The sequence below is a fragment of the Aythya fuligula genome, chromosome 26 (genome assembly GCF_009819795.1).
Source record: "Aythya fuligula isolate bAytFul2 chromosome 26, bAytFul2.pri, whole genome shotgun sequence".
NCBI lineage: Eukaryota > Metazoa > Chordata > Aves > Anseriformes > Anatidae > Aythya > Aythya fuligula.
This window is the reverse complement of record NC_045584.1, coordinates 5,608,618-5,636,571: the sequence shown is the minus strand read 5'-3', so window position 1 is coordinate 5,636,571 and position 27,954 is coordinate 5,608,618. Positions and strand designations below refer to the sequence as shown.

General features: G+C 42.7%; 1 protein-coding gene across 1 annotated transcript; it reads right to left on the bottom strand.

Moving 5' to 3' along the window:
* Nucleotides 1–115: 115 nt before the first annotated feature.
* On the bottom strand, nt 116–27,945 carry RFX2 (regulatory factor X2). The gene is made up of 16 exons (XM_032203957.1): nt 27,934–27,945; nt 25,021–25,100; nt 24,046–24,310; nt 19,154–19,228; nt 13,739–13,920; nt 10,937–11,056; nt 9,735–9,850; nt 8,714–8,832; nt 8,279–8,391; nt 6,122–6,273; nt 5,151–5,248; nt 4,350–4,499; nt 2,667–2,875; nt 2,169–2,322; nt 494–536; nt 116–340 (listed from the first exon to the last, which is right to left on the bottom strand). Exons 1-16 carry the CDS (start codon nt 27,943–27,945, stop codon nt 231–233), a joined length of 1,998 nt encoding a protein of 665 aa, XP_032059848.1. The 3' UTR covers nt 116–230.
* Between the last annotated feature and the right edge of the window lie 9 nt (nt 27,946–27,954).

The window sequence follows — 27,954 nt, the reverse complement described above, 5'->3', positions numbered from 1 at the left end:
GCTGCTGCTGGCAGAGAGCAGGGGGCAGGCAGGCGTCCATCCCACGCACTCTTCGCACACGGATGAAGCACAGCCCCCTCCCACCGCCCACCCCGGCTCACCACCCACAGCCCTTCCTCAAACAGCAGTAAACATATAGAGAAACTAAGAGGCACTAGTAGCACAGACCCGGGGAGACTCAGGCTTGCAGATCAAACCTCGTCCAGCCAGAGAAAAGCCAAGTCCCCGTGTTAGATCTCCTGTAGCGAGTGGCCAGTGTCGCTGCGTTCTCGCTTCACAAGTGGTTCCCCCATGCTCCGGGAATCCGTGTCCACCTCACTGCCCAGATCACTGATGTCATCTGCAAAGGACAGGGCTCAGATTCAGAGCGGTCCCTAGGGACAAGAGGTCCTTTTTCCCAATGGAGTGGGGTGGAAGAGCAAGCACAAGGTTCCCCCTCCCACAGTGACTCAACCCCGGCCCCACAGGACTTCCCTCAAGGGAGAGGAGGTACCTTTGTCCAGCAGTGTTGGGGACATGGATGTGAGGTCACTGAACTGAAAGAGAAAGGTGTTACAAGTTAAGTGAGGATTATGGACACCCAAGGCACCTGCTGGCATCTGTTTCCAAGCAATTCTAACAAACAATTTAAGCACTCAGGAGAAACCACAAGCAGTGCCAGTGGCAAAAAGCAGAAACAAAAACAACCACTTATTTTGGGGATAAGTCTGCCGCTCTCATTTAAACCTCTGGGCAAATATACAACACAAAAATCCAGGACAGGGTCAAGTTCTTGGAAAAGGGCATAAGGAGAAAGTGTTCTGTCTCCCACGTCATGATCAAGTGCTGCCACAAACCCCTGGCCAGGGCACTGCACAAGGATGTTGCCACTTCTCCAGCTCTCTGCACATCAGGCAGCTGCTCATATGTGCCAGTTTTCACCCGTCCTGGATTCTACCAGCACTCCAACTCCACACAGCTCTATGCAAAGTCCTTTCATTCATTCCAGGAAAGTGCTTTGGCTTGCAAGGCCACGGTACCAACTGATACCAGAGAGCTGGTGACATATTTGGTTCTGGAGATGTGTTGTCTCCCTCTGTGGTAAGGTCTGAAACTAAAGTACTGTAACAATAATGCTGGAAAGTCATGCAGCGTTGAGCAGCAGAAGGAACTGAAGACAGCAGGAATTTCGTGAGTCATGGAAATGGAAGAATGCAATTCAGTGTCTTTTGCTAGGAAGAATCAGCCTCCTCCTGGAGAACAGAAATACTGCAAATGTTTAATGAAGGAGAAGCAAAACCTAAGGGATGAAAGCCTCCCACAGCTAGGTCTTGCTGGAAGCTACTCTCTTGTTTTCATGTTTCTTTAATATCAATGAAGACAGAGGTTTTGCAGGGAATAGTGGGAACAGCAGGGATAGTGGGAATTCACATTCACATTCATTTCTTCTTTCCATGGAAAGAGGAAAACAGGATGAGCTTCAAGGAGCAAATGAGATCAGTTTTAATCTAACAGTAGTTTCTTTATTGCTTTCACGGGTTGACCTTTTAAATCTGGGCATTTCAGAATGAAAAGTTGAAAGCAGCTAGGCAGGACAGGACCTGTTTGCAAACCAGACACCATGCTTACTGTCTGACTTGTAACGAAAAAAATAGAAATAAAAATAAAAAACTGAAAAGCCAAACACCTATCATTTATTCCTCTTCTTCACATCAAAAATTGAGAGAGTGGCTGACTGTGCATGTAGCTCTGGGGTTTGCAGAGAGGTCTGAAGAAGTTACATGCACAGAGCCAATGAAAATTGTAGGGAAGGCAAATTTTGGACATTTTGCTTTTGGTTAGGTTTTGTGTTTGATGCGACTTAGCTATGGCAGGACCCCTAAAATCAGGGTTGGTACCCAAAGATTACAGAGAGAAGTGGGTAGGTCAATTTCCTCCCTCCTCCAGGCCTCTGAATCCCAGCTGATGCTCATCTGCCCCAAAAAGCATCAGCTCAGGTTTTACCAATCCATGAGAAAAGATGCTCAGGTAGCTGGATCCTTCTGCCAAGCACTCAAAATACCTCAGTAAATCCTTCAGCAAAGATGGTTATAAAACATGTTCAGGGCACAGTGCTGTTTGTGAACCAGTTATGCCCCTTTATGCACTGCTTAGTTTGGGTTTGTTACTAGGGAATAAACAATTCTCACCTCTCCCATTACGGCAATTGGCGTCTCCCCTGTTGCCTGGGCAACACGATGCTCTACCAGATAAAACATGTATTCATCATAGAGCAGGCGAATCAGGTGGAAGGAACCAAAGCTGGCAGCACTGCGCAAGGTGAGGTCACGGATCACCATGGAGCTGGAGAATGGACGGGAAACAAAATATTTGGGATGTGCTTTACACTTGCATCATGGCTGATGTGAAGTTTTTGACCCTGAGGGTACTATGGGACATGGTGCTCTATTTCTAAAGAGTATCAAAAGCACTTTAAGAAATAAGTTGATGGAGCATCCTATCCCCATCCCAAAAGGATACAGGTGACAACACTCCTGTCTGCACCAGGGCAGAGCAACAGTCAACCAGAGTTTCATGGGTGTAAAGAACTTGGCTTTGGCTTTTCAAGAAACATATTTACATGTTCTAGGCATGTAAATATGCCCTAGTGCCACAGAAATATCCCCAAAATGAGAAAGAAAATGTACCTATAGAAAGACCATTTCAACAGGAACTGCCTGGCTGCCTTTGGGAAGCTGGGACTGCCCTCATGATGCTTCAGGACTTGAGTAACGACATTATCCAACCAACTAGCCCACTGGTCCAGGGAGCTCTGCTGCTGCAGAGTGAGCTTGAAATCCTGCTCCAGCTTCTGTACCATGCCTTCCTCGCACTGGCATACCCATGAGGCTTGCTCCTGCTCGGGAAGAAGGGCTGACAGTCACTCATGCAAAGACTTCTATTCTACAGTTTTTGGTACTTCCCAGCCCAGGAATTTAACTTCATTTCTAGTAGGCAAGGACTCCAAACCAGCTCTAAAACGCATCTCCTCCAACCTGTCCTGATGTAGTGGGTTTACGTGGCAAGATTTTGGTAGCAGGGGGCCATAGGGGTGGCTGCTGTGAGAAGAATCCAGAAGCTGCCCCATGTTAGATAAGGGCCCTGCTGCTGACCAGAGTCAGGCCAATAAGTGATGTTGTTTGCACCTCTGTGAGAGCATATTTAAGAAAAGGAGGGAAAAAAAAAAACCAACTGCTGGGGAACAGCAGCTGGGAGAGAGAGAGGAGTGATGAACAGCCTTGCAGGCACCAAGGTCAGTGAGGAAGGAAGGAGAGAGGTGTTCCAGGTACCAGAGCAGAAGTCCCTTGCATCCTGTGGTGAGGACCACGGTGAAGCAGGTTGTCCCCCTGCAGCCCATGGAGTACCACAGTGAAGCGGGGTTCCACGCTGTAACCCATGGAGGAGACCATAGTGGAGCAGGTGACCCTGCACAGACAGAGGCTGCAGCCTGTGGAGGACCCCTGGCAGGAACAGATTCCAGGCCAGAACTGCAGCCTGTGGAGAGGAGCCCACGCAAGAGCAGGGGTTTGGGGTGAGCTGCTGCCCGTGGGGGACCCAGGTTGGAGCAGTTTTCTCCTGACGGATGGACCCCGTGGTATGGACCCATATCTAGACCAGTTCTTGAAGAGCTGCAGCCTGTGGGAAGCCCCTGCAGGATCAGTTCGAGAAAGACAGCATTCTGTGGGAGGGACCCCACAGTGCAGGGGAAGAGTGACCAAGAAGGAGCAGTGGAGACGAAGTGCTGTAGACTGACCACAGCTCCCATTCCCCCCCATTCCCCCATGTTGCTCAAGGGGAGAAGGTGAAAAAGGGCGGAGGGGGACAAGGTGTTTTTGTTTTCTTTCCGTTGTTTCTCACTTCTCTAGCTTGTTAGTAATAGACAATAAATCTTACTATCTCCCTACTCTGAGTCTGTTTTGCCCATCACGATAATTGTTGTGTGATCTCCCCATCCTTATCTCAACGCTTGAACCCTTTGTGTGGTATTTAATTCCCTTTCCCTTTGAGGAGGGGGAGTGAGAGAATGGCCATGGTGGAACTCGGCTGCCCACCCAACTAAAACCTCCACACCTGACCACAGTACAATATTATTATTAGAACTATATTATTGTTGGTAGTAACACTTATTACAGAAGTTTCTTAGTACTTTCTGCACTGTCTGCAGTGAGATGGCAGACTTACCTGGACAAGTAACAGCAAAACCTTATGTTAAATTGTTTACCTAATTGCTTTTTTCATATTGGAAATAAGATGCTGTTTAGTAGCAAATGGCCTCATTAGAGAGTCCCAGTTCTTGGAAGCATGGCCTGGGAAAAGATACTGTAAGTTACCTGCACATTGGCAAAGTCAACCCGATTGAGATCACTGAGCATCTGGTTTATCTGGGAAGTGTTCTGCAGCACCGCACGAGCAGCCTGAGCCAGGTGGTTCAGGGATGTGTATCTCCGTAACGTCTGTGCAAAGGCACTAACTACCCCAACCTGCAGCAGAGCAGAGCACACAGGACACCATGACCAGGATGCTGTGGTTCTCAGGGACAAACTTTTCTCAACGCTGAGCTCAAGCATGCAGCACACATCAGCTGGCATAACCTGCACAGTCTCACCCACCCTGCTGTCTAACATGCAGACACGCACTCCCCAACAGCACTTTTGCAGTGTCTACTGCATCTTGAAAAACAGCCTCTGCATTTCTTTTTCTTTAAAACTAGAAGATTTCACATTCTGCGTCCCATATTGGTAAGCTAGGGACAGGCTACCAGAATCCATGGTGTTATGAGAGAGGGAGTAGGAGCCTTATATTCAATCTCTGCAATGCCATTCAGTCTGTGAGGTGTCCTGCACTTTCTAGTAGGAGATTATCATTCCAGTGCAAAGATTTTCTTCCAGAAAGCCTTGTCTGCAATTTCAGGGCATGGGGATGGCTCAATAGACAGAGCATCATTGGCCTCTGTTACAAAAGAATTGCCCCACCTCTCTCCCGCTCCTGGTTCAGAATTATTCATTACACTGTGTTAGTTTGGAGTACACGTAGCCAAACCCCAGTAGTGATTTCCAATCACTGTGGGAAAGCTCAACATGCACACACACTCAGTTCATCTCCCTGACCTGCAACATGCTCCTTCTGCTTACCTTTGTCTGGACAATCTTGGGGGGGAATTCACTCATTGCATTCATCAGCCACCCTTCCAAACTCTTGGCAAAATTACGGATCGCCTGTGTAAGTGTGCCTGCAAAGAAGTCTGCAGAGTTACAAAGGCTGTTCCACATTGTCTTTTATAAACCGCTTTTCTAGCTCAGGACTGCTGTGGAAAGCACAGCCACTGATTTGGTAGCTGCAATCTCAATCCAGCATCCTGGAAATCAGCCAGGTCCCAAAATGCAGTCATACAGTTCCTTTTCTTATTTGTGGCTCAGCTGAGCAGTTTCCAAATGTTGAGACATGCTCTTTAAAGACACGCATGTGCCCCAGCATGCAGACTGACTGCAGCAGCTCAGAGGGACATGGTTCTACAGAACTGCCCAGCCCAGCCTGTGGCCAAGCTGTGGTCTTGGGGAGGCTGACGCACACTCCTCAGTGAGCAGCCAAATCAGATGGAAAACCCTCCATACCCCACCACTAATCTCCCAAATGAAAGATGACCCCAAGTTTCCAGGAGGTGCAGTAGGGGACAACATGGTCCTATGTAAACAACAATACTGTCTCCAAGGAAACATCTCACAAGGATTAGCCACGCTTACAACAGCTTGTGGTGCATTAAGTCTTTGATTTTACCTTGACTCATAGCCAAAGCAGGAGATGTGATATGCAATGAACCAAATGAACCTAGGAATTTCCAGGGGCCACAAAATACTGGCTATACAGAGCAATGCTGCAGAAGGTATAATGCTTTAGCCAAAAAACATTAGCTTGTATTCAAAACAAAAAAGTCTAAATTAGCTTCTACAATGGAAATCTTTGTGGCAAGTGGTAGCCAGCTAGCATGAGTCATGGACTGCTGTTCTCCAGACATCCGGTGACTCAGGAACAATCCAGCAAGGAGCCAGAGCTGAGCAGGAGGCAGGACTACCCATGTCCTCCCAGTCTCACTGCAGATACTCACTGGGCACCGGTCGGAGCACATCTGGGATGAGAATTTCCACCAGGGCCTGGTACAAGATGTGATCGCAGCTTCTCATCCACTTGAGGATATGTTCATATTTACACAGAGTGATCAGCTTATCTTTTGGGAGGGTTCCTTCGTGTTCTTCTTCACTGCATGAAAAAAGGAGGCAACATCAGAAGGCGGTTCTCCATGTGTTCACACTTCACCTGGATTTCTAATGTCAGTTTTCAGCAGGAAAAAAAAATCACATTTCTTTCAAAAGAAGATGTCGGACTGATCTTTGACTCTGCAAGGACCTCTCTGTCTATGCATTCAGACCTCTGACTGCAGTTTTACCTCAAATATGTATCTCCTTGTGCTTGGCCTCCCTTTGCTTCCTCCATCTTCAGTCTCACTTGCCTTTCACAGCACACGCATGTTGATGTGTTTCTGGCAACTGTCCTTCAGCACAGCTTCCTTAGCAATAGCTGCAGCTATTTGCAAACCCTTCACACCTTTTTCCTCTTCCCTCTGCTCTAAACTGCTCTGTGGCAAAGGTGACAAATGTTTGCAGCCAGTGCTGTTTGAGCAGATTAGCCATTGTTGATAGACACTACGAACAGCTTCAAGGTGTTTGGCACCTCTAAATGCAGAATGCTTTCATAAGGAAAAATAGTTGGGGTTGTGATGAGAACTGAGCAAATTGTCTCCAGCTGAATGAAGTCAATCGAGTCAGCATTAATTTCACTTTATAGATGTACAGAAACTTTTTATGCATGATTAAGGCAGAAGATACTTGGTTAAACAACAAGCAGAGGAAACTGAATCCTTAATGCACTGCCAGAGCACCAAGAGCTGCTGGAGCTATTAAGACACAACACTGGGAACTGGGAACTTGCAGGGAACTTTTCCCATGCATGACATCAAAAAAATTAAAGCCATCCTTTGACATGCTATAAGGAGGTACTTATATCCTCTGTCTGAGCAGCTTTAGTAAATGAACTAAACAGGCATATTCCTAGAACACTCACAGCCACCAAGCACCTGAACTTTCTGTTAAGTGGAACCAGGTACTGCATTTTATCATACTCAGCTTGGCACTTTGATAATACTTCATTTTTATGTTTGTATATATATAAAATGGGGGACAGAATGCTTTCTTTACCTATCTTGATTATTACTGGCATGCAGAGCTACTAGAGCACACTGCCCTACCAAGACATGCTAGTTTAGACAGAGCTCTGAAGAAACACTGCCTCCAGTATCCACGTGAATCTACTCGTACCTAGCACAGCTCTCTGCTGTGTTGCCATATGCCTTGCAGATATACCCTTAAGTAAAAAGGTTTTTGAAACCATCAAACAGATAGCATCCGATGCACCAAAATACCCATCAGATAACATCTATTGAGAGCAACAGGGCCATATTCTAGAGATTATTATGGGGTATTGCCTTAATATTCAAACTTTTACCATTTTTCTTCTGAATATAAAACATCAGTATCTGAAATCTTTGTATAATTAGTGTAAGTGGAAAACATAATTTTTCAATACACATTTTAACAAGAAATCTTCACCTTTTCAATTCTACTTCCACTTATTTCCCTTCCCATCTCTTGGCAGCAGACTACCAAAGCATAAAGGAAGAAGAAGGCAGTAACAGTGAGCCAGACAAAAATACAAAGCCAGGATCAGAGTAGCTCAGTTTGTCATTATCTTCCTCAAGACATGAGACACTTAAAGATTTGGACAGCCACCCAAACAAGCAAGCCAGCCTAGTTTTCACTAAAACCTCAGTGTCTGAGATGTCATGCTACACAGATATTTAATGGCACAGAATTATAACTTTCTGTTCCTGTTGAACATTTACAAAAGCAGTATCCCATTCTCATTCATCTAAATTCTCCCTCTATTTTGGATCAGCATTTGTTACAGGAGGCATAAGGAATGTCATAGATGTACATCAACACAGCAGATGCTTTCCTCTGAGGTCTTCACTTTGTATGGACACCACAATGTTAAACTTCTGACACTCTTTATAATGATTCTGCAAGGAAGAAAATATTTTCAAATCCTACAACGCATTCAAAATGTCTAGTGAAGCTGAAAACACTTCATGCATTTTTAAAAGATAAAATATCACAAAAAGTGCATCATTCAGAAATAATCAAAGTACCTGGATGGCAGGGCAGTAGAGCTATCACTAGATGGTGTTTTAGGACTCCAGAAGGATTGCCACAGTTTCTCAATGTAATGAAACTGAAGGTTCATTACAACATCCAAAGTTGCCTAACAACAAAGAACACATCTCATTAGCTGTTCTGTTAGCATCTTGTCACATAGTGTCAGCATAAATTTCATGTGCTGCCATTTAGATTAAATAATTTACAAGAAAAACAACTGGAAGTGCATTGTTTTAATAATCAACGTAACACAAAACAGGTCACAGAATGAAGAAACAACATAAGTGCAATATCTGAGTTGCAATACCTAACAAATCACACATTCCTTGTGATGTTCGAGCTTTTTCTGACAGCAGGATGTGAGAAGAGCACATGAATAATGTCCCATATAATTTAATAAATCAATTAAAAATATTCAAAGTAATCACCTCGCAGTGGCGCCTGTAAAGAAGCTGCAGAGTCTTCACATCATTCATGGTGACCCCTTCTTGTAAGAGGACGTTGCCTAGATCAGGGGCTGGGAACTCAGGAAAGACATGGGTTACATCTGGGGAAAAAGATGGGAAAGATGTCCAAAATGAAGTGCACTCAGTTACGCAGGACTACAGTCAAGTACAAGATACTGCTGTCACTGGTGGCTGTCTTTCATGTTTCATCTGCTGATGAAACTGGTGAAATGAGACTGATATTCTAGTACTTCACTGGTTCATACCATTACAATGGGCAAAAAGTAAACAACTGCAGTCCATATATTCAGCGTGGAAAGGAGAATGGTTTCTTTCTCTTTGTAATAAAAGAAACAAGAATACATTGTCCTAATCTAATGTGCTTCCCATTATATTTTCTCCAAAGCCTGAAAAAGATTCTTTGGAAATTTGGGAGTACAATGGACAATACAACTGGACAGCTGATATATCAGGAGTGCTTTTATTTCAGATAACGCTTAGAACTGGAGATTTTGTATCTCTACTGGAGATTATGGAAACATGTAGATCCATGACCAGCAAAACCACAAGCAGAACCTGTTTTCCAAGCAGAGGCTTGGTATGGATCTTCTGTAGTCAAATGAACATTGCAGCCTGCTCTCCTGGTGGGGAGATCAACAGAATCGTTCTGCTTTCCCTACCTGCCTGCTTTAACAAAGCTCTTCAGGACTCATGGCTTAGATATCTCTACTCCTTCCATCTAATTTATTTAAAATTGCTCTGAATACATTTTTGGAAGGAACTGACAGACCCGATGGCTCAAGGAAGAAGGCTTCCTGTGGGTACAGGAGTTAGCAAACAAACACAGCAAACATGACATTATAAGAGCATATTAGACTACTGTAGATTTTTTAGAAAAAGAAGAAACACAGGGCAGCCAGGGGGTCCTGGGAAAGGCCTTCCTTCCTTTTAGGATTATAACCCCAGACATGAGACACTGAATCCAGCAAAGCAGTCTCCTCACCTATGAACTGCTGATGATGCTGACTTTGAGCAGCAACCGACTGTTCCGGCGTAGTGTGCAGGTTGCTGTTGGATCCAGTTTCTGCCATGCCATCCATCTTCTGCACTGGTCTGTACCTACATTTAGAGCATGCCTTTGTATTTACACAGGCACAAGCAAACACATACACGCTACTTTCACAGTCATACTGTGAAAGACAGGGACACCTACAAAGTCATGATGCTGTAGAGTGCATATTTAAGAAGTTATATGCACTTATCATGTAATACATGAGGTTACAGTCAAGGCCAACATTTTGAGGGCAGATCATTTATATTACCAGCTCAAGACTGAGAATGAGAACCTCCTTTTGCAAAGTTCTCCCTGGGAGAGGATTAAAAGGGTTAAGAAGTTTACCCAAGGTGACAGAAAAAAAAAAAAAGAAAAAAAAAAAAAGAAAAAAAGAAAATGAGAAGCAGAGCTGGAGTGGGTGCCAGAGTACACACTCTGGAGCTGATTTTAGATTTGCTTTCTGTTTAGGAACTGAAGAAATGAATTCTTCTGCTCCTTCTTCACTTCAGCAAGAACCAGAAGTGTCAGCACTTCCAGGAGACGGTTCCAAATTCCTTCGCACGTTGTGTTTTTATTCAAGGTTGCTCAGACACAAGACTACCTGTCTAACTTGCACTGCTACACCAAAAAATAATAAAATAAAATAAAATAAAATAAAATAAAATAAAATAAAATAAAATAAAATAAAATAAAATAAAATAAAATAAAATAAAATAAAATAAAATAAAATAAAATAAAATAAAATAAAATAAAATAAAATAAGATAAAATAAGATAAAATAAGATAAAATAAGATAAAATAAAATAAACCAACACAAGCCACATGTCCTTTCCTCTGATGAGGAACAAATAACTCCAGAGCTGAAGTCTTAAACTACTGAGTCACGGGGATGCAGTGAAAAGCAGTACATACCATAGTAGTCTCTGCAGCAGCAGGCTGAATTCAAGCCACTGGCAAATAGAACAGGCAGATAAATGCAGTTTGGCAAGCCAGAATTTCCCTTTGACCCTTCCAGTACTCAGACTGGCCAGTACCTTTTTAACAACTCAGCTATGGGCTCTGGCACTTCAGCAGCACTCGGATTTTCCCCATCCCAATGTGCTCCCTCTAACACCAAGCACACCCAGCCCCAAGGGGCCAGGAGCTCCTACCTCTGCTTCTGGTGGATGGGCTGCTGCCTCATGGCCATGTACTGTGTGTCCTCCTGCAAGCGGTTCAGTGGAGACTCTGGCTTCAGACGGATCCCATAATAATGATATTTGGAGTTTCCCCTGCAAGTATCAGCGTTGAAATTGCTCAGTGCCAGCAGGTCAATGGGAGCAACACCACAGCCCTGCAATTTACTCTTGGGCTTGTTTTGACAATACACACACTTCTTACAGTGCACGTTTGTTTGCTGCCAAGCGTTGCTTCAATGGCTGAACTAATGAATGCCATCACCCCATGAAATTTAGAAGAACATGTCGCAAAGTTCAGTGACATCCACACTTAAAATCTGGCAAAGTTTGTTCCAAGTAACCAATGGTAACTAGAGAAGGACTGACAAGTGTTACAATACAAAGTATTATTAAACAGAATGACAGAGACCTCAAGGGACACTTTGCCCTTTGATTAGAGTTTAAGAACTTGCTTTCATATAAAAACAAAACTTCCATCTTATCTAGAGTTGGATGAAAAACAAGCCTGACCGAATGGTCAACTATAATAGGAAAGCCATCTCTCTGTTGCATGCACTTTTGCAGCAATGGCAAGAAGCTTTGATCTGCTTTTGTCTTGAGAGTTGCTCGTTTTTGCAGTTTTGTAAAAAAATGGAAGCTTTTTGTAAGCGAAAGTGGCTACACTTCTTTTTCCATTGCTGGTCCTTAAAGCTGCATTCCTCGGGAGAAATTCTTTCCATCCATCACATCAGACAGATGTGTCAAATCAAAGTTTCCCAACAAAATAGAATTTTTCAAGTCCACAATGGTGGACAGCTGTTTCCATATTTATGGAGGTGTATCGTACCTTTTCAAGCATCCACATTTTGAATTTTAAGTGTTTTTGTTGTTGTTGTTTATCAACAACTTTTCAAGGTTAACCAAAACCATTTAGTGATGGACTTCGGGATGCCATGGTCCAAAATTTTACAAAAAGAGTAAAATATAATAAACGCCTAATATTTATGCCACAGGAGATAGATATAAAAATAAGTTTAAAATTCTAAGAACTGGCCATCAGTTGCCTTACAAAAACAAAACAAAATAGGCACTACTAGATAATTTATAACAATATAGAATGATACTAAAGTAAGCAGCATTATCATAAGCTGAACTAAAACGCCCTGCAATTTCCACAGAGTGTTTTTCATTCCAATCTTTTATTCTATCTTTCAGTGAAATAAATTCTGAAATACCAGAATGCTGCTGGTCAGAAACTCCACTTTCTGACTATTTTTGTTTCCAAGTTCAATAATCTTTTAGGTCACAAAACAGAAGTTGCAGGATTCTAGGGCAGCTGTTGGGACTTTTAATTTTTCCTTCCTTGATAGGTCTAAAGAATTTTACTCCTCTGAAGAAATTACTTCAGAGCTCTTATACTTGAACCCATCTACAGAAATTCAAAGTTTCCCCTGCTCTTCCCATGACTGTTACCTCCCCATTCAAGCTGTGGAATGCTCCAGACACATCTGGTTTTGTTCTCCTCCTGAAAGCCTAGTCATTCAGGCTTGAATTTTATTATAAAAAGTTATACAATCAGAGCAATCACTGTTTCTCTAGTGTATTAGCTACTTTGTAAAATTAGAAGCTGGGATAAAATGCAGAGTCAGCTGTACGGGCTGTGCATATACTTTGGATGTTCCCTTGAAGGACACATGCCTTTGCAGCAAGTATACTTTCTTAAGTTTTCCTTTTTTTGTAACGCTATATGGAACTTTGATGTTTAAAACCAACAGTTGTCACAAGATTCAGCCTGCTGCTTTGTGAATTTCAGAAATAAGCTATCTAAATCTGTGCTGGGATGACTGCACACTTTGTCTGCATCATGGTTTTGGACACAGGTTCTCTTCCCACTTGTGACAGAGAACTTTCCTGGGAGGAACCGCTGCCCTGCAGCAGAACACTGGGCTCTGCAGCTGACAGTTGCAATCATGATCAAGAGGGACTTCATCTTTGTGAGACAGTAATGGAATGAGAAGCAGCCTGGGTTCAAATAAAATATTCTTAGACTCCTTTGGAAATGGGGTTAGATCAAATTCAGATGTGTGACTGGACAATGTGTTGTCACCAGAGCCCCAGAACATGTCTGAAATTAACTTTATTGTCAAACTTCTCATGCTGCTGATTCACGTTCAGAAAGTAGCTTTCCTTCACAGGACACAGAAATTACTTCTGTGCTTTAGAATAGCTTTTTTTTTTTTTTTTTTTTTTTCCACAACACAACGCTTGGTAATTTCTATACATCTCAGAAGAAAGACCTGTGCCTGTGAAATTACGCTTGGTAGATTTTCAGTGGATATGAGAGAAATTGCAGATTATGCAAGATCAGTGCAATGATTTTTTTTCTGCAAAATGTGAGGCCACAGGTTCTGTTATTGAAAGCAAACCACAGCTCCTGAAATTAGCAGCTGTATTAAATGTATGCTTTTAATTAACCCCTTCTACAGGGAGCAGTACAGTGCTCTGGCAGCCACATACACGGTAGGGGAAGGCAAGGTGCAGCTGAGTTCAGGAGCTTGCCACTCCTCACTTCTGACAACCCAGCCAGCATCCCTTGCCTGCTTGCACCTTGCTACCAGAAGCACATTGAGAATATCTCCAGCTCATCCACTGGCTGCAGGACAGCGTTTAAAACACTGCAAGATAACAATGGACTTGACTGGGGTCCCTGGAGCTTCCCAGCTCTTTCAGAAGTAATGGCACAAGCAGCAGGAAAGGGGAAGAAAGCTGCTTCCCTGTTCACCACTCCATACCAACCTGGTTCCCAGGCGGCGAGTCCTCAGCCCCATGAACACCGACCGGATGAGTTTTCCGAAGGAAGCGGCATTCACCGGGTCCAGTTTGTGCTCCTGGCAGTGCCGCAGGTAGTGGTTGTACAGAGAGCTCCTGGGAAGGCTAACGCCTTCCGCTGTCTCATAGTTGTCCAACAACCACTGGAGCTTTAGGCATGGAAGACATAAAGAAAGAAAGAATATGAGAAAGTCTAAAGAGGGTCAGAACAGGCTACATAAAACAACATGGATGCTTAATGTCAGGAGCACGTATCTGACATCAGGAGTTCAAGAGAACTTAACACTGTAGTTCATTCATATCAGTGATATTTATGCCAGCTACATTTTTAAAAGAGTAAAAGGACACTGACCAAAGCTAATAACCCAAACGAAATGTTATCAGATTTTGCACTAGCACAAAAATCTGCCTTCCATCACAGTGTCCATCTTGCACTTGGATTAACTCATGTGGGGCAAAAATAAATCTGTAAGAACTCATGTTTTCCAGGAATGAAGATTTTAAAATACTACCTAGGATGAATAAATTTTAGGAGAAACAAATATGCTGCAAAGGTTTTATTAATTTGAAGATTGGCATATTTGCAGCTGTTCCTCTACCAATAAATGGTTAACAAACGAAATTTGACAATCTGAGGGGATCCTACTTATTATTTTTAACAGAATTATGGTCTGAACTTCCTCTGACATTTCTGTTGATTAAAGTTTGCAATTAGATATAAATTATTTATATCCAGACAATCTGAGTGAGCAGGTCAGGCACAAAATGGCAGCACAGGAATTAAAATACAAAAAGACAAAAACCCAATCTCCTTTAATTGGCTAAACAACACTTTCAGTATCAATAACACAAGTGTTAATATTAAGTGAATTTTTGAAGGAACTAGATTTACAAATGGATTAAAATCAATAGCTTTGGTAGGAGTCCTTTCACTGTCAAGGATGTTTGGGATTAACATTTTTAAGACCTCTCTACATGCAGACCTCTACACATGCGTGCATGTACAGGAGGTGTAGCTCCAACGGATGCAGCTGTATTCACACCAGATTAGTGGCAAGATAAAGTCAGATTATGGATGTCAAAATATTGTCTGCATCATCTCCTTTCAACAAATAATTCAAGCATATATTGTAGTTAAGCATAAACTCAGAAATTGGTCTAGAAATCAGTGGCATTTAACCATATACATGGATGTAAAAGTTGGCCTGTGCTTAAATCCTTTCCACTCATACTGCAATATCTGGCTTTGTTCTATTAATTTTCCCTTGGTGAAACTTTAGGGTCCCAATTCACCACTATATACCTTGAGTTTTATATCAATAAATCTGTGAAAATACAACCCGTAACATGCAATGGCATCTCTGACACCTCACTCAGATGAGTTATTTTCAGTTTCTGTAGTTCACATCCAACTTTGCTCTCATACAAATCCTTTTGAGCTCTAAGCTATCAGCACCCACGGACAGACGTTCTGTGTATTTGTCATTCACATACTCAAATTTAAACTTCTGCTATGTCAAAGGAGCTGAATTCAAAGACATACAGTTAAAACTATTTTGTTCATGGTTTGGCTTTGATGCACAGTGTGCTGCAGTTGCAATGACCATGTCCATCATTTGTGGCGGGCCCTGGAGCCCCCAGAGCTGGAGGAAGAAAAACCTCTTGGTTGCTGCCCCCGTCCTGCTTCTCACCGAGCTGCACATCCCCTTCCCACCTTCCTCCAGTCACACATCCCCTAGGGGCTGCAATTCACAGCCGGATAGCTTTCTGAAATCCAAAGGCCATATCTCTAAGAGGTGGCGTTTGCTCGTATGGTGTCCCTTCATGCTCCTGTCTGCAGGAAGAGGCATTGCTGAGTGCCCCTGAAAGGTCACTCCGGAGCTCCACCCTGGGGCTCCAATGGACCCATCCATTAAGCTGCCTCTAACAAAAGCAAACCCCAGTGTTCATTACATAAAAGACCAGCAGGAGCTCTGTTTTTAATTAGTCTACATCCATGCTTGTTTTGGCCCATCTCCTGTGTTTAAAAAATTAATGATTAAGAAGGTTCATTGTTTTTAACCATTTGTTTTACTTTCCTATGGAAGATAATGAATGTGAAACAGTTATTTCTACTCTTCTAAACCTGTTCTAATTCCAAGCCTTAAAAATATATTGCATGTTACTATGGGAAATTCAGATATAGATTAAGCCCTCTCATTTAAATTTGATCCTGGACATTTTTACTCTAATCCTAGAATATTCCCTTCATCTTCCAGCATTCTTTTTTTCTGCAAGTGTCTTTTAAAATTCCTTTAAACATTACAGAGCTTGACAATACCAACTCTTGCTATTGAATTGGAATTTTATTTTGAAATGCACAAAAGGAATTAAAAAAGAAATCTGTCAGACTATAAATAATTTTCAAAACATGATTTTTGCTCTTCCTGCATTAATAATAACATACTGGGCACTTAAAATGAGAACATTAAATATTCTTCCCATTTGTATTCCTTGTTCTGTTTACTTTTTGAATTTTGCTTGGTTGTGACAATGACAAGATACTTGAAAGTTTCTGTTTATATTACGATCAGGTTCCAATAAAATCACTATGCAGCTGTATGCTGCTTTGTTTGTGTTATAAGCACTGCAGGGGAACATTTCCATTTTATTTTTACTTAGTCTTTATTTCTACTGAGTGTCTGTTTTGATTTAAAAAAACAAATCTTTAAAAAAAAACCTTGATCCGAGGAGGGCTCTTGAAGGGTGGAAGAAGGGATACAGAGGGCTGCTGGAGAAAGGAAGAAGGCCCAGGTTTTGAGAGGTTTTGTTACAGATACTTCTGTGAAACCCAACATAGCAATGAAGACACACGCTTGTGGTGCATGTGCGGGGGGCTTCATCTGGGGCTGGGAAGTCCCCCTGCCATCTGGCTTGGTCTGGACCCTGACCCACACCTCCTTTTTGCTCCCTCTCTCCCTTCTGCAACTGAAGTTCCTCAAAACCAATCATTTGTCTGAAATGTCTCTTTTCTAGACCCACCACCACCGGTCACTGCCTTTTGAACAGGTCGCTGAACGCCGAGCCCAAGCCACCCTGGGAGGTGAGCTGGAGCTGCCATGCTCACCTCCTTCCTCCCCCTGCCGAGGGACAATCATTCCCTCTGCAGGCTCTTCCTCCTCTGCTGTCCAGTCTCCTTTCAGGTGTTTCCACCTAGACGCCATTTGGGGATAATATCCTTGCCTCACTAAAGTCAGGGGAGAAACTGCATTGGTAGTACTTGCCCCTTCCTGCCTAAGAGCCCAAAGATGTGTTCATTCATTTATTATTTTCACAAGCAGTGTGGAAAAAAATCATTTTCCTCCTCCTCCTGTGAATGCTAAGGATACCCAGGGCCCCAAGCAGGTACTCCAGTGCATCCACTCACTTCTCTATGTGCCTAGTTTAGGCACTCCTGTGAAAACTGCAGTCACCTTCCTTCAATTTCTTTGCATCATCTGCAAGCTCATAATTGGTGAAGAACCAATCCTCTGACCCAGCGCCTCTGGAGTACACTTGTAAGTAGAGCTTTTTCAGTAACAGTAATAGATTGACATAATTTCATTAAAAACATCGTGTGTCACTAGGGTATTAACAATGGCTTTGGCTTCTAAATCTGATATTTAAGTGCATTTAAATAACCTCTCAGAGTTTTTGAGGCTAAATTATTAAGAGTAGCTCCTTTTACCATGGACTTTGTATAACAGTGTTATGTAAAAAAAATCACTTTTGACTGAAATACCTTTACTTTCCCTTTTTAATTTTTTTAAACTAAGATTCCTGACATGAAACATCTGCTGATGGCAACAAAATAAACTATTATGCTAAGAATTCACAGATTAACAAAATGTGAAGTTTAAAATGAAGGGCAGAACACTTCATGGAAAATTCTGCTCCATAGCCACACACCTGTGAAGTAGCTTCTTTGCTTTAGAATTTGTAAGGGCACTTAGGCCTTACACCAAACTCTAAGCAGTGACCTGGGCAGAGAGACCTTATGTTCTTTACTTCTACCCTGCAGGACAAAGGTGGTGTAGATCTGATAGGAGGCTGGATCTGGCCCCAACTCCAGCCTGCCTAGCCTGTGGTCAGACAAAATCTGTTTTCTGTCTTCATTTTCTTTCCTTTGTCCTTTTCCTTTTTTTTAAACCTCCCTCAATACCATACCGCTACCTGCCCCGTCCTGTTCTGCTCTGCCCTTCTCTGCAATGTGATGAACAAGAAAAATCTGCAAAACGATGCTACCTGTAGCCAAATCTGTGTGGCACTCAGGGGCACAGCACAGGTGCATGAGCACAGCCACAGCCTAGGAAGGGAAGTATGCGCATGTATGCTCAGAACAGGAACTAAAAGCCTGGTGCTGCAGTTTTATATTTCCCCAGCTACAATGAGAAACCTTTGATTTCCAGAACTTGGAAATAAGGATCAAACTCATCCAGGAGCCCAGGCCTGAAGTTTGGCATCAGCTTAAGATAATCAGACCATTAGGTTCAATGTTCCTTTAATTTTCTCAGGTTATTTCTCTAGGGTTATTTCTCTAGGACAAACATACCCCAGAACGATAACATAATTGTTATCATAAGGATATATAGCATAAGGAAATTTGTTAGAATAAGGAAGTACCACTTTGTGCATTGTGAGTTATCGGAGCAGAACATGCTTCAGCCTAATCCAAAACACAATGAAGAAAAGGCAAATCCAATGACTTCAATAGGATTTGAATTAGACCCTTTAAATCTGACACAAGCATGTGCTCACCGTTAAGCATTACTGCGTGGGAGCCATAAACCACGATGCAGAAGTCCCTGATTAGGCCCAGTAGAATAGTGGCAACTTCACACAAAGCAGGGAAATTGTTGGCATAGTAAGAAAAGAGAGGTCTAGCAAATGGGTTTAGAAAGGTCTAGCAAATAGCATTGTAACAGTAATGGTCTTCCTGAGGCACAGAAAGAGGCAATAAAGGCATTCACTGTTTGGTATACAGTATTTAGGGGATATTTGTCATGATTCACTCCAAGTTATTGCTGTAGAATTGCAAGTTATTTTCCAGCCATCTTTAAATTCCACTGAAAGGAAAGAACTTCCTCAGATGTGTTGATCTAATTGCCAGCAATTTCCATTGCAAGGCAGAAGAAACAAATAAACATAGGGTAGAGGCAGTTAACACAATCCAGAGCATCTCATAAACATTAACATCATGGCAGTTTTTGCAAATTCTTGTTTTTTTGGGAATGGGCTGCTTCGGGCAGCACAGCTGAATCGTAGGTTTTTTTGAGTGACTCTTGTTATTGAATACACCAAACGGCTAGAAATAATGCTCCTACCAAAGCAGGAAAGAGGTTGTAAACTCTGTTTGCAACTTACATGGCTGTTGAGCAAACTGCTTTTGTGTGATGTAATCCCTTCATTTTTTTGTAGGTTTTCAATCGCCATTTCAAGCTAAAGAAAATATGCACAGGGGAAAAAAAAAACAAAAAAAAAAAAGGAAAAAAGAAAAAGAAAGGAAATCAGATAGTTAGCAACAGCCAAGATTTTATCTTTATTAATATTTGAATGATTAATGCTTTATATCAACAGGCTTGTGAAAAAGAGGCAAGTAGATGAGGCACAGTCCTTATGGGATGAAGCTGAAAAGGCGTTATTGTACAGCATGCAAACTAACAACACAGCAACAATCCCTGTTAGGGTGAAAGGGTGAGACTAGGGGACTTTTGATCTTCCACTATGTGTGTTGCCCATTATAAACAAGAAGCAGTTTTCCATCTCCTCTCCCCTTCATGCCTGGACCAAAACACCACCATACAGACATGTTGCAGCAGGTCAAAGCAGACTTGCTGCAGAGGAGGTGCATTTTACCCAGATCTTTTATGGAACACTGGGAATTAACTTTGAATTAACTTTGAATTAACTTTGGTTCTTATTACTTCTTAAAAATTTGGCAAAGAACTGAAGGCAACTAAATAAAACAGAGGCACCATGAGGGTTTACACCAGGAATGTGTAAGCTGGAATGGATAGATCTTTGCTACCAAGCAGAACTGCTATTGGGCTCATTTCCACTGATCTCAGAGCTTCTGCAGCTGGAATAACAGCGAGGCATTCTGACCTCTGAAGAGCCCTCTTGCTTTCCTCCAACCTCACTTAGCTTCTAACACAGCTCTTGCTGCTGCCCTGTGTTCAGACCCTCTCTTAGACCCTTCTTGGCTTGTCCTGTCTATTCCTGGGCCTCCCTCAGCAATCTCTGGCAAACTACGGCATAGAAGACTGGCAGTTTCTTGCAAGTTCTTGCTGCTTCCAGTGTATGTTCTCAAAACTGCATTACCTGTGACCTGTTAGCGTAGGCAGGACAAGGTGGCATGCTGTAAAACTTGCAATCAGTATCTATCTCTATCAAGTTTACTATCTGTCATCATTTAACATGCATTGTTGTGCACGTATCTATAGGTGCATGCACAAAACATCACATCTGCATGATCATCTGTCAGTGTATGCCCTCTTTCACATACAAGCTAGCTCCCTATACTCCAGTTTGCACTGACTTACAGCTTGGCAAAGACAAAGACAGAGAAAAAAACAGCCTTTTACAAAACCAAGCTCTATCAGAGAAGTGAGAGAACAGAAAAAATTGGATCTAACTTCTGAAGCAACATTGAACAACCCAACACAGTTTTTGCAATATCCATGTCTGAAGGCAACACCCTGCCCAAGCACCTCCAGCATAAAAAAAATGAGACAAAACTTTTTTATGCTGAGGGTGATGGAGCACTGGAACAGGCTGCCCAAGGGGTTGTGGGGTCTCCTTCTCTGGAGACATTCAAAACCTTCCTGGATGTGTTCCTGTGTGACATGATCTAAGTGTTCCTGCTCCAGCAGGGGAATTGGACTAGATGATCTTTCAAGGTCCCTTCCAATTGCTAATATTCTGTGATTCTGTGAAATCCCTTGGTTCTGCCCCAAAGTGGCATCATTGTGGCACCTATCAGGAATTTATCAGTGAGTCTAAAAAAGGGTCAGTCCAGGACTATGTTTCAGTGGGTTTTGAGAAAACTGTTCAGCATACCATGATGTACCATGAGGAACCAAAAGTCATCAGCACAGCCTGATTGCTGATGCAGCCTTCAGGAAATGAGTCAAGGTGTCAGAGGGAGACACCACTTCCTTCCTCTTCTGAAGGGGCAGAGACAGCTGAGCAGCACAGTGCCCATTGAGCAATGCCTCTTATGCAAGCACAGAAACAATACTTGTGTTTTTGGCATTTTGCTATTGTCCAATACAAATGGACACCTTACACGTGCAGGAACAAATATTAGAGGGGAAAGACTGGAAATTCATAAGCTGTCCTGCATGAAGCTGAGCTTTTTGACAAAGGAATATTTCAATAGCTGCCTGACTAGAAAGAGTGCTAAATTTCTTGACTGTGAAGTTCCTGAGGTATGTATCAGCCAAAATCACTGACAACATTTCACTGTTGAAATGTTGTCCAGCAACACTCAGTAAAGGAGAGCTGCTCTGTTCTCTTCCTACCATCCTAGGACACAGGGACAGACTGAAGTTGTGAGTCTGCCTAGAGGGATCCAGAAGGCGTAAGACAAGATGACTTAAAGCTTGTTCATTCATTTTCCAGCCACAGCTGGACACATTGGCAACAACTCTCAGCTACTGCTCACTATCTGCTGAACAAACAAACAAACAAACAAACTGTCCAAGAAAAGAACTGGAGTGCACTGGGCTAGAGATCAAGTTACTGAGAGTCAAAAGGACCAGAAGGAAGACAGTTCTAAGTACCTACTTATGGGAGTTCTCAAGGATTTCCTCTCTTGGCCTAGCTTAAGCTTAGTTTAAATGAAGATTAATACTGGTCTGTTAGCACAGACCCTGAATGGAGCTGCATGATGTCCTGTTCCAGCCTATTTGATGGAGCAGAACATCGTTATTCCAGCAGATATGGACGATGCTGTTGTGCTGTTTTTTTTTTTTTTTTTAAGATTTATTTTAGTGTGTATACAGTCTTTACCAAACATCCCCCAGCCTCCTGAGGAAGCTCTAGCTCTTACCCCATTGCTAATTCTGAAGTGCTGCCTTGCTCCCACTCTCCTCTGAAGAAACATTCCTTGCTCTCCCCTTTGAGGTCTCAGTGTTGGCTCTGTCACAAGTGCTCAGCACCCTCCAAGACCTCTTGCTTCCCCATTCCTTGCAGCATCTCCATCACTGCTCTCACATTGCTGGTCACTTTGATATCCAACCCCAACATGACATGACTGAGGCCACATGCAAACAGTTCTTCCTTGTTTACATCTGCATGAGCTGTAATCTTCTTTCTCTCCACTGCTAAAGTTCATAATCCTGCCCCAAATACATTTTGCCTTGACTGTAGCCTCTCTGGCCTCTTCAATACCAAGTTTTCCTATTCTCTGTTTAAGCAAGGCACTGCAAATAAAAATAATGTTCCTACCCATTGACTTGATATAATCCTCACTTTCCACTACCGGTCCACCCATTATTATGTGAAATTCAAAGTAGCTATCATGGTTCTGAATGTTCCTGATAGCTCTGCTCTGTCTCCCGTCAGCTCTGGTCTGTGCTGAAAGAACTGAAAGTCACAGATAGACACATCCCTGTACTGTCTTCCAGACAAGCATCCATGCACTACTTAACCCTCTTAAGCCCCTCCACAAGAGCTACTGTCATTTGTAAAGTTCATTCCTACATGCAACAGAGTGAATTTATTTCAGACGCATTTTCTTAAAAGTCAGTTCCTACATTCTTTTTTTCTCGAATGGCTTATTTTATGTGATAGACAGCTACAAAATAAATCTGTTCATGGGACATTTCTACTGACACATATTCTACTTGGGCTTTTTACATCGTGCCTGTCACCATGGAAATAATAATAAAAAAGTTATGTTGTGCAGCTTTGCAAGATGTAGTCCCACACAGGTGAGAAGATCAGCAGCTACTTCCTTCAAAATAACAAGCATGAGCACAATCAGAGGAAGGTCCAATGCTAGTTTTTAACTATGAATAATTAAAACACACACAATTCTCACACAAGAAATGAGCTCCTGCTAATCCAAATGAATCTGACATTTATTCCTATAGCTCCCGCCACACATTTCCTCTTTCACCCAGAGCTAAGGGCTTTACCCATAGACAGCTACTTCTTCCTAAGGCAGAACACATTCACTGCAGGATCAAAGACAACCTTTCCAGACACAAAGATTCAAAAACTTTAAAGTCTGTACTTTAAAACTCCATGGGACAACAAAGTAAGCCTTATTGGCCAGATTTTCAGGAGTAGTCAGTAGCAAACAGCCCCTATTTTTCTCCCTAAGTAGTGCTGTTCCTGTTTTAAAATCTAGCCGCATACACTCAGTCACACCTATATTGTATACAAGCATATACACACACAGGTCAGTCTGGAAAGGAAAGTGAACACTGTCCCAGAAGAACACAAGTTCCAACCCATTCTTGGCAGCAGTTGCTACTCAGACTGTAGATTCTCAGACAGAAGCCCTGATTGTTTCTAACTGCAAAAAGGCTATTTTAGGTTAATATTTTTACCCTTCTGAGTCCCATACAGTTGTGCTTCTAAACCCAGCACCTTGACTGATAGTCAGAAGGACATGATTAAAAAAATAAGAGCTTTAAAACATTTCTGTTTGATAAGTATTATCCATAAAATACATTTTTTATAATATATGGCAAAGACAGAATACACAATGGTGTAGGTGATATATAAAGGCTTTTCAGTCACTGTGCATTTGGAATGATCAGCTTGACATGTCTATAGTAATTATTCACTGGGTTAATAATGGACTTTTCAGGTCTCTTCATAATGAAGAATCTTTTTATATATTTCTTTGCTTTGGATAAGCCAAGCTTCATGTTCAGATGTTATACGTATTAGAAAATGTAAATATTGACAATTCTCTTGAATTGGAAAGCCAAAATATTCTGCTTGGAAAGAAAAGCAAAATCACCATGTTAAAATGTTATCTCCATGCTGCATAATTGCAGCATGTGAATGATCTGCTCAGAAAGTTTGACAAGCCTCTGCCCACTGGTAAGAGACATCCCAAATTCCTCCTGAAAAACATCTGTAGTACACCAGTGTCTATTCTCTTGCTTGCACTTGCATAACATGTTATACAGACATATACACAGTGCTAATGATTGGAGATTTTATTTTCTGAAGGCTTTTCAGTTCCCTTGGAACAATTCCGGGCCCCGAGCTGTGACATCTGCAGAGCTACATACCGTTGCTGGAGAGGAGCGTGAAGTATGTGACAGAGAATGTCTAGTGTTTTCCATCCCCCCATGAATGAGATAGGCTCCCGAGCTGGAGAGGATCGGACTTCCCCCAATGTCCATGGTGATGCCCACCATGTTGTGAGAGGGAATGGCTGTAGGAGAGGATGCCGCTGTAGTCACCTGAGCTCCACCTCCCTGTGGTTCGAAATAGGAAGCTGCACTGCTGGGGGCGTAAATCTGAGCTTCGGTGTTGTAGGAGTAGGCAGCTCGTCTATCAACGGAACAACAGAGTTAGGACGTGGAGCACAAGCTGATGGCGAGGAGCTTACAGATCTAATCTAACGGACAATGGCTTCTGCAATCTGGACCACATTTTAAAAAAGGCCTCGACTCCGCTGTCAGTGGAATTTGCACCACTGAAATTGAACTCTGCCATAAAAGTCAATTCTGACATTAGTCGATCCTGTGACAGCCCTGAAGCAAAGACCCGCAGCCACAGCCTGTCCCAGCAGTGTAAGTGCATGCAGAGCCCTGGAGTCATTTTGCAGCCATCTCACTCGACCTAAATGCAGAGGCTGAGAGCCTCCCAGCAGGCAGCAGAGGCAGCAGGACCCAACCAGGGACACAAAGGGGGGTGAAAGGATGCCTTACAAAGCCCCTTTCTTCCCATAGAAATTCTGCTTTGGTTCTTAAGGCTGCACCACACAGTGGGATGGGGAGGGGAAAGCACAGGACCGTTTCATATTAGGGAGAGCAGAATTCCCTGAAACACCTCTTCCATGAGGACATCACTTCCACCAAGGCTAGAGTCTGGCACCCACACACCCAATTCAGCACATAAAACAGTTCCTTCTCTTCCTCCTTTTAATGGCAGCCAGTGCCAGCAGCAGTGTTGGAGGGGAAGAAGCCAGGAAGGACCAAACTGCTCAGACCCAGCAGGGAGGGGAAATGGGCTCAGAACAGAGAACAAAAGACTCTTACATGGTTCCGTTGGTATAGACAGCTTCTCCTCCTTCCACATACTGGACCTGGGATGGATATACATGCTGCACAGATTGCACCTGAAACAAGCATCATAAGCCTGAGTTACAGATATGGAACAGGGGGAGAAATTACATATTACATCCTTAACTTTGAACCTTACCTTGACACTTAGGCTGTCTCTAAAAAAAAAAAAAAGAAATTAAAAAACCAACAATGAACAAATTTAAAAATAAAACATGTATGTCCCAACGGATGTCCCATAAAAGATCAAATTAAAATAAATAAATAAATAAATAAATAAATAAATAAATAAATAAATAAATAAATAAATAAGAAGTTGCTCCATGAACAGTGGAAACAATGGAGCTGGGTTTCCTCTGCACACATGTCTCAGGGCTGGTTCTCTGTTGACTAACCAGGGTGAGATCATGCTGCAGCCTTTCCTTTAGAGAGGAAGTTGGCAGTGTCCATCTGCATCCCAGCCCCTTCTTTTTGGTCTGGGAGGTATGTGGTTGCCCTTTGTCAAGTTTTTCTGAAACTGAGTACCCAAATAAAAAATTGCTAGAGGAAAAAGTCAAGAGAATTAGACTCACTGTCCACATGAGGCAGCACCACATATGCCTGGTTTCTTAGGAAACAAGGGCTGCAAAAGGCAAAGTTCAGATAAATAAAAACACTTGCATGGCTCTCTGCAACCCAACCTTCCTACAAAGCCACAAGTAGTCAAGTAGTATATTTGCTTATGTAATTAAAAAATAATCCCAAACACTTTGCCTCTAAAAAATTTTTATTGAGGATTATTGCTTTTTAAATGGCAATTAAAAGCATTCATCAAATCTTCAAACATATGCAAGACACCTACTACAGTAAAGGTTCTTTCCAAACCTTAAATATCTTGAGAGTTTCTTTTATTATCAGTCTGAGAAGGAGAGAGAGAGATGGAGAAATCTGCTCTCACAGTGACCTCCAGGTCTCTGGATGCACACAGCTGTTTAATTAACAGTATGGATTTTTCTTAGGAGATATTTGACAGTTTCAAATTCAGTGTGGGACATGGCAGACAGGGAGAGCCAGTCCTGCTGACCCAGAGTGGCTGTGTGGTGTCTCACTGCGGAGACATTACCTGTTGTGGAACCTGCTGAACTCTGGGAACAGAGATTTGCTGCATCTGCGCTCCTTTGGGAGCAGAGCCTGCTGCTTGGACCAAAACCCTCTGAAAGAAGAAAATACATTAACACACGCTTACTTCCAGTTTGTAGTTAGTCTGTAACACAGGTATTCCCTTTCAAACTTTCATGGAAAGCTTGCAGATACTCCAAAGGCAGCAGAACCCCTTCCTTAGTGCCCCTATGGCCCCCTATCCCTCCAACGTAACCTGTATCAACACCAGCATGAACTCAGATACCTGAACTGCGGAAAAGCAGAGAGCTGGATCCACATTTTCTGAATTTCTCCATGGAAAATAATAGAGCAACAGCAAACAGCTGATTGACAGGAGGCATTCAACAGGGGGAATTCAACAGGAGTTCAACAGGAGGTTCAGTCGCAGCCAGAAAAGAACCACTCCTCAAACGTTCACATTTTCCTCCTATGGCTGCAAAGATGCTTCTTTTGTTCCTGCTATACCAAAGCACAGTCTGTCTCCCGTGATATGAAATCACTCTCCAAGGTGCCACAGCCGTTACGGTTTTCACCAGCACCGAAGCCTGGGGGGTTCTGCATCTCCCTTTAGTGCCACCAAGGGCACAGACGTGCTTTGTGCTATCCTTGCCTTACACCTGACTTTCTGTTTGAGGCTGCACACAAGTCTTGAAGAGTGCAAAGCACCTTGCAGATCCAGTAAAACAAATGTGGAGACATAGTGGATGGAAATAAATGATTCAGTGAGGCCCGTGGGAACAGAGCCTAGGATACTGGCATGAAAGTAAGAAAGGAAACATTCAAGCCAAGTATCTGTAGGGCACTTTAAACTGATGAGAACCTTCTCCAAGGAAACAGTCATCCTCTGTGGCTTGAAACTTTAAAAATATCCAGCAGACTGGGCCAACAGAACAAACAGCTGCAAAACAATCCCACATGAATCCTAGAAGAGACCTTGACAATTAGTGGCTACCATATATATACTGATGATTTTTAGACCTCTGACAGCCTCCCAACATGTCCTTTGTAACAAGACAGAAGTTCTGTTCTAGCAGAATTACAAGATTATGACAATTGCCCAGATTTTTAGGCAGCTCCTAAATCACGGTCCCCAGGCTCACTTTCAGAAAGTCTGTATACTTTTGAGATCCTGTAGCTGAGCTAGTGCTAAGGACGCATACAGTTATGCCAGCCATCACTTTGCCTATTTTCTTCCCAAAAGAGGCATTAAAAGCCCTTTTTCAAGTCAGGTCTTGACAATGCCAACTGCATCAAAGTCTCAGTGAAAATTATTCCTTTCTCCTACTTTTCATCCTTTCTCTGTCATTGCTTTTACCAAACGACACATCTCTCTCCTTTGGCACAGCTGCCCAGCTCAGCTACTTTTGTAATTCATCACCACCTGCCTGGTTACTCCTACTAGCTTCTAATCAGAAAAAAAAAAAAATCATCCCCAACCTGTAAGATGAGGCCATCCTGTTCATACAGCCTTCTCTCACACTGAAAGGTGGACCAGTGATCAACAACACCAAAGGCTTCAGCCTCGCACCAGTCACGCTGCCTGTAGCTCATTCCTAGTATTTTCTTTGTTCTGCTGGTGGAATGGAAGGTTCTCTAGATGTTCCTCCTCTTCAGCTCTCTTCCAAGATCCTCTGGATCTTCCTTAATCCACAGAGTTCCATGTGGGACGCTGTGTCATAACAACAGCACCAGGAAAGGCTGGACAGAACTTCGGGAACTTCATAATCCAAAGCTGAAGGGTTTTCTTACCTTCTTGATCATTGTCACAGT

What these genes read in the sequence shown, in the direction of transcription:
- RFX2 (XM_032203957.1), bottom strand. An exon ending in GCAGTTTGCTCAACAGCCAT is followed by an intron (nt 13,921 to 19,153) that starts GTAAGTTGCAAA and finishes CCATGCCTAAAG; the next exon opens with CTCCAGTGGTTGTTGGACAA. An exon ending in CCCAACACTGCTGGACAAAG is followed by an intron (nt 341 to 493) that starts GTACCTCCTCTC and finishes TGTCCTTTGCAG; the next exon opens with ATGACATCAGTGATCTGGGC.